The sequence below is a fragment of the Salvelinus fontinalis genome, chromosome 3 (assembly GCF_029448725.1).
Source record: "Salvelinus fontinalis isolate EN_2023a chromosome 3, ASM2944872v1, whole genome shotgun sequence".
NCBI classification, from domain to species: domain Eukaryota; kingdom Metazoa; phylum Chordata; class Actinopteri; order Salmoniformes; family Salmonidae; genus Salvelinus; species Salvelinus fontinalis.
Window position 1 is genome coordinate 42,243,985 of NC_074667.1, and position 7,500 is coordinate 42,251,484.

The 7,500-nt window shown below is 41.8% G+C and overlaps 1 protein-coding gene across 2 annotated transcripts in view; it reads left to right on the forward strand.

Moving 5' to 3' along the window:
- Positions 1-7,336, forward strand: part of cldn19 (claudin 19) — an 18,528-nt gene extending 11,192 nt beyond the window's left edge. The window contains exons 2-5 of one of the 2 annotated variants that reach the window (XM_055916155.1): positions 1,737-1,901; positions 2,591-2,675; positions 2,800-2,946; positions 5,484-7,336. In XM_055916155.1, the coding sequence (XP_055772130.1) occupies positions 1,737-1,901; positions 2,591-2,675; positions 2,800-2,946; positions 5,484-5,520 (434 nt within the window). In that variant the 3' untranslated portion in view covers positions 5,521-7,336. The remainder of the gene's footprint in view (positions 1-1,736; positions 1,902-2,590; positions 2,676-2,799; positions 2,947-5,483) is intronic. The other variant, XM_055916148.1, reaches the window with a different exon arrangement.
- Positions 7,337-7,500: the final 164 nt, after the last annotated feature.

A 7,500-nucleotide genomic window follows, 5' to 3' on the forward strand; every position in this document is an offset into this window, starting at 1 on the left:
AACTTTAAATCCCTGACGGATGTCTTGAGATGTTGCTTCAATATATCTACATCTTTTTCCTGCCTCATGATGCCATCTATTTGTGAAGTGCACCAGTCCCTCCTGCAGCAAAGCACCCCATAACATGATGCTGCCACCCCCGTGCTTCACGGTTGGGATGGTGTTCTTCAGCTTGCAAACATCCCCCTTTATCCTCCAAACATAATGATGGTCATTAGGGCCTAACAGTTTTATTTTTGTTTCATCAGACCAGAGGACATTTCTCCAAAAAGTTTGATCTTTGTCCCCATGTGCAGTTGCAAACTGTAGTCTGGCTTTTTAATGGCGGTTTTGGAGCAGTGGCTTCTTCCTTGCTGAGCGGCTTTTCAGGTTATGTCGACATAGGACTCGTTTTACTGTGGCTATATATACGTTTGTACTGTTACGGTTTTCTTCCTGGGATGAAGGAACAACAAACCCAACATAGAAACACAAAACATAGACTACACCCACCCAGCTCACGTCCTGACCAACTAAACAAAGACTAAACCAAGGAAATAAGGTCAGGAACGTGACAGTACCCCCCCCCCCCAAGATGCGGACTCCGGCCCCAAAACCTGAACCTATAGGGGAGGGTCTGGGTGGGCGTCTCTCCACGGTGGCGGCTCTGGCGCTGGACGTGGCCAGCGTACCTGTTTCCTCCAGCATCTTCACAAGGTCCTTTGCTGTTGTTCTGGGATTGATTTGCACTTTTCGCACCAAAGTGTCTCCTTCCTGAGCGGTATGACGGCTGATTGGTCCCATGGTGTTTATACTTGCATACTATTGTTTGTACAGATGAACGTGGTACCTTCAGTTGTTTGTAAATTTCTCCCAAGGATGAATCAGACTTGTGGAGGTCTACAATTTTGTTCTGAGGTCCTGGCTGATTTCTTTTGATTTTCTCATTATGTCAAGCGAAGTGGCACTGAGTTTGAAGGTAGGCCTTGAAATACATCCACAGGTACACCTCCAATTGACTCAAATGATGTCTATCAGACATCAGCCTATCAGAAGATTCTAAAGCCATTTTCTGGAATTTTAAAAGCTGTTTAAAGGCACAGTCAACTTACTGTATGTAAACTTCTGACCCACTGGAATTGTGATACGGTGAATTATAAGTGAAATAATCTGTCTGTAAACAATTGTTGGAAAAATTACTTTTGTCATGCACAAAGTAGATGTCCTAACCGACTTTCCAAAACTATAGTTTGTTAACAAGAAATTTGTGGAGTGGTTGAAAAACGAGTTTTAATGACTCCAACCTAAGTGCATGTAAACTTCCGACTTCAACTGTATATATATACCAGGCTGTGTGTAGATATATAGAATATATGCCAGGCTGTGTGTAGATATTCTATATTAATATACCAGGCTGTGTGTAGACATTCTATGTATATATACCAGGCTGTGTAGATATTCTGTTTGTACCCTGTAGTCTGTCTGATCTCCTTGCCATCTGAAGCCGAGTACAACTGCCCTAACATACCCATTCTGTTGTCCTCTCTCTTCCCCTCTTTCTGCCATTCCCTTGACCCTCTCAACACTTGTTTCTCTCCCTGCTACCACCCCACCCTTCTATTTTCTGCCTGCTCTCTCGCTCTCCTCATACCCCCCTCATGTTTCCCCTATTTTCTTTTCTCCTCTCACCTCTTCTCCCATCTCTCTGCCTTCATCTATTATTTTGTCTTCTCTCACCCCTCCCCCTCTCTCCACAGTTCACATCCAGACGTGTCGTGCTCTTATGGTGGTGTCCGTGCTACTGGGCTTCATAGGAATGATAGTGAGTGTGGTGGGGATGAAGTGCACTAAGGTGGGCGACAATAACCCCGCCTCCAAGGGGCTCATCGCTGTGTCTGGAGGAGCCCTCTTTCTACTCGCAGGTGAGACCACTATCAGGTGACCATCATGTGACTGTCATGTGATTAAAGAAACAAACAGATCTCTGGAGCAAGGGTGTGGGCACCTGCATGATAACACCGATTTCCACTGTGTAATGCTAGTCATGTGACCACTATACTGTGTAGCTTGCTGTTTTTTTTAACCACCTCAACACCCACAACTTAATCGGCTATTAGAAAATATATACTGGTGAAGTACCACTCCCTAAGTTAGAGCTTGTTATCTCTATAATTTATAAGTTTTCACTATCTTACTCTCACTTTTACTGTTTGAGTGGAACCAGTCTTTCAGGGCTCATGTCTTGCATTCCTCTGATCAGAAACTCTCACCAGTGGTCTTCTGGGTAATAAGGGTCCCAGCTGTAAACAGGAAGTGGTGATTTTGGACACATTAGCTCCCTGACCTCAGAGACAACCATGAGCCTGACAGAGAGAATAACAACCTTACAGTCATTACACAGAGTGCTTTTACTGCTGCACTGTGTGACTGTGTGACTGTGTGTGTGTGTGTGTGTGTGTGTGTGTGTGTGTGTGTGTGTGTGTGTGTGTGTGTGTGTGCGTGCGTGCGTGCGTGCGTGCGTGTGAGTACGTGTGTGTATGTTCTTGTTTAGATTCATAATGTGATGTTGCGCCCCTCTCCTCTCTCTCTTTCTCTCTTCCTCTCTCTGCAGGTCTGTGTACGCTGGTGTCCGTGTCCTGGTATGCCACTCAGGTGTCCTATCATTTCTTCAACCCAAACACGCCGGTCAATGCCAGGTAACCCTATCACACTGGTCACACACTGTATCGACCACTCAGTTTATCTCTGAATAATAGATAACATGTCTAATAGTACTGTAAAAAATTATATTAAAGACAGATTTGACCATTTACACTGCAGGTATGAGTTTGGGTCAGCCCTGTTTGTGGGATGGGCGGCGGCCAGCTTGGCGGTTTTGGGTGGATCCTTCCTGTGCTGCTCCTGCTCCAATGAGGAGAGGCGAGGGCAGCAGTACTACCGCCAATCACAACCATCCACAGCCAGGGAGTACGTGTAAACCCGCCCCCTCCCAGCAGCCACTCAAACAGAGAGTAGAGGCCACACTTTGCTCCTCCCCCTTTTCTCTTTAACTGATGTGTAAAGCTCACAAACACTTGCACACACACACACACACACACACACACACACACACACACACACACACACACACACACACACACACACACACACACACACACACACACACACACACACACACACACACACACACACACACACACAAGCACAGTCTCCACCTTTGGATTTTAGAAACTTTTAGGAATTCAGAGGCTTTTATAATGACATTACATAATGCAATTTATTCTATGGAACATATTCTTGAGCTGAAACGTTTATGTTTTATTGCAATACATGTCATTGAGAGGATGGTGATTTTGCTCAATTATCCTTTTAAAGCGTTTTATGTTAATCAAATCTGGCATGTGGCTTAAAAGTCATTAAACGTAACTTAACAGATATGGGAAGTCTCCTGAATTTGACCCTAAGATAATTACATTTTTGTACTTTATTATATAAGTGAATCAAGCAAAACAGAACCAATAAAGTATTGCCAAAGTAATTACTGTGCAGAGGAGACATAGGAATTTTTTTATGGCAGAATGCCTGATGGTAAATTGTGGGACAAATACGATCATAGAAAAATAAAACAATTTTGTGGTTTTGGTTAGCATGTCCTATACTTCCTGGTTGGAGCTGTGTCTATGTGTGTGTTGCTTTGTGTCTTCTAACAAATTTTAACATTACAATCGAATATAGTTGATGACATCATACAGGGCTGACATTCCGAATTGAACAGAAAATCTTCTCTGAGCTATTTTGATACGGTTTGGATAAACAGCATTTTACGATGTCATCAGTTCGAATCAGATATACAGAAAAGAGTCAAATATGTGATTTAAAATAAATGTTGTTTTAACGAGAGAGAGACACCGGTCATTGCATGCCTTAACATCACATTTCATTTGTTAACACATCCATGCAAGTCTACCCAATATCCATCATCCACATGTTCTATACCTCAGAGACTGCATAAGCTAAGGACTACTGGCTGACCTCTTATATAAACCGACTGTTGTAAAACCCGTCAGATTCAGTTCAACTCATGGTTTTATTCCTTGTGTGCTCTATAGGCAAATACTCTTAAAGAAAACATACATTTTCAACGGACATTGAAATTCTATTTTATACTACTCTATTCTATGCTAAAATACAGTACTTTCAGTCACTCACTGAGCCTCTGCTCAGGCCATCTAGACCTCCTGAACCCCAACTTAACCCACGCATTTCTCTGCTTGAATCCACCACCCACAACTCTGACTCTTCATCGCTCTTGATCATAATTCCTTTGGGTAAAAGGGTTGGTTAATCGTGCTTCCGATAACAGAACCTCCAACTTTTATAAGAACTGTTCCATGCCCCCCGTTTTCTGGTCATCTGGCCCCTCTCCTTAGTAAAGTCCTTGTGTATGGAGTGATCCATTGTACTCAGAATGAGGGTACATAGGCCTGAAGGACCTCCTACACTTCTGCTAAATGAAAGAGGGGGGGGTTGACCATTACAAGCCTGTCAACAACAGATGTCCTCTAAGAGTCATTACCAAATTACAAATGTGACTGAACTAGCTAAAAGAAAATAAATAAATATTTGTTATGTTTTTTTGTAACTTTGTGTGCACCTAAAGTAGGTCTTACTGATCTGAAACAGCTAGTATACTTACTAGCCAAGACTTTTTTCTTATTTTCATTGCTTTTAAATATGTTTAAGTGTTTTCAAAATGAACAATTAAATGCTGAACCACCATCAACAATATTCTCCAGAAACGTTTCTTATTAAAGACCTCAACTCCCAAACCTCAAATGAATAGGTGTATGTCAACAATAAACCAAGAGTTGCTAGCTGTCAGATTAACACGTTTCTGGTTTCAACACGACCAGTGTCTTTATTCAATGTAAGAGAAGGGTTCGGCAACTAGTTGGAAACCTGGAAAGGTTATGTGTCTAACACCCTGCTTTATGGTTTATAAAACATGGCCCTTTATTGGCTTTTATTAAGAATAAAAACATAAAACATAAAAACAAAACAAAATCAACCATCATAAACCCAACACATTTGGACATAATATCTGATCAATTCCATGCCATAGAACAAATGACATTACAAATGATCTGTGTGCTGTGACTCATCAGCATCCACCAATTTCTCCATCCTTAACCCTTCATTTAGGATCAACAACCTTTCTCTTTCAAAAACACTTCAACCATCTTCACTCAGTAACTAACCACAGGGCTAGCGCAGCCTAACTAGCATGCACCTCTTCACATCTAGTGCAGCCTGGATAGCTAGCATCTCTTCTCATTTTTCCTTACCTAGCACGTAATATCAAGCACTCATTCACTCACTAATACCAGAGAGCTTCCTGTAACGGTGAAACGGTGAGGTCTTGATGTGTATCTCTCTCTCCCCTCTCGTCTCCTCTCCTCTAATGCTGTTCTTCTCTGCCTGTCTTCTTCTCTTCCCTAATTCAGGGCAGAGTTGTTGAGTGAGACTAGTTTCCCTGACTGACCAAACCCTGCCTGTCCCCCAGGACTGTCCGAGTTCCACTCACTGTCTCCCCTTTCCCTGTTCCTTCCTAGATTCAAAATTTGGACCTTTGTCTCTCCGCTATAGTATTTGTCTCTCCCCCTCCGCCTCTTCCTCTCTCCCTCCCCCCCTCCAACCCCATACCCCATTCCTAAATGTCTGCTCCTTATCAGTGTCTGATATTAAGGGTCGACACAATGTCCGCCACCCCTTTAAGAGATTGCTTCTTCCCTTCTCCCACTCCCTGAGCCTGTTTGTAAATATAGACTCTTAAAGGAGAAGTGTGGTTAGGTGGTTAGACCCCCCCCCCCCCCCCCTTTACAACTAGAGGGGCAGTATTTCACTGTATTTCAACCTGTGAACCCTTTACTAGAAAGTTCATGATATCCTTTTATCTTTTATTGACTGGACTTTAACTGAACACGTGAGACTTGTTGTGTCATTATGTTACGTTGATTTCTGCTTCACTAATATCCTGTGATTTCTGGGTTGTTAGAAATGTGCATTTTGGTTTTGTTCTCTGAGTATACAAGTGTACATTTACTGAAACATGTTTTTTCTTTTAAATTGCAGACCAAATGTTAAACATTCCCCACCAGAGAAAAAGGAGGAATACTTGTAGTTTGGGTGACTCCTTTGGCCCCACGATGTGTTAGATTTTTGGCAACAGGCAATACACTGTCTAACACAAACAGACAAGACACTCTCTCAAAGAAAATAGAAGCAGACAAGACACTCTCAATAGAAAACATAAGCAGACAAGACACTTTCAATAGAAAAGACACTTTCAGAAAGCAAACAAAATAAATCCAGAATACACTGACTACATCTGCAGGCCAACCCTAATGGGTAGCTAGTACTGTATCATTCTTAAAGATGCCCATGTGTTAAATGTTTGTCAATGTATTTTAGAATCACTTTTGTACACAAGCCATATTAAATGGTATTCTGCATAGGTATTATTTGTGCTCACACATGACAAATAACTGCTATTTGGATAATTGAAAGATGGTGAACCTGAATCTGTAATTCTTTCTGTCTGTAGTCTGTCTTTAGTTTCTGGGAGAGGAAGTCATTAGGGGGTGTTTATAGAACATAGAATACAGAAGTGCCCAGATGTATACACCACCACCTCCAGCCTTTCTACTACATATTCTCTACTGCAGTGCCTTATAACATGTGTGTTTGTGTGTATGTTTTTGACTGTTATACACGGATCCCACAGTGTCACATCCTATGTGGACATATTGTAAAACGTATCCGTGGACATGTCTTTTCTCTTGCATGAAATGTACCATTCAGACAAACTGTTGCATGTAGTTGTATCTCTGAACATGAATATGTACTGTACTGTAGCTAGTATACCACTTAGAAAACAACAGACAGAGAGATTCCTAAATGTCCCTAACTGATGAGAGCGATGGCACGCTTTGTAAAAGTTGTGAGACTGTTTGGAAGAAGTACATGTACAGTAGCCCAGATTGAGGATATTATTATACATGCATTCGATTTAGTTAAGTGCCAATATGATTTAGTGTGGATGGAAGATGTGTTTTGTTATTGACTACGGCAAATTTTTCTGTACTCCGGGTGCTGAAAGCACCGTCTCCTGTACAGGTACTGTACTTAGTAACGGCCAGTTTGCTGAATGTAATCAGGTCAAACGTGCTTTTCTGTTGCCTACATTTATTTACCATGCATTTTCTTCATCTAATATTCACTATTATTATTTGATGTATCATTTCTTTTGAAGTATACTCATGTATGTTTCTTTTAGAATAAAGTAAGCGCATAAAAACGTTGTGTTCATGCTTTGTTTGGCACACATACACCATCACCACCATCAAACACGCACGCACACATACACCATCACCACCATCAAACACGCACGCACACATACACCATCACCACCATCAAACACACACACACACACACACACACACACACACACACACACACACA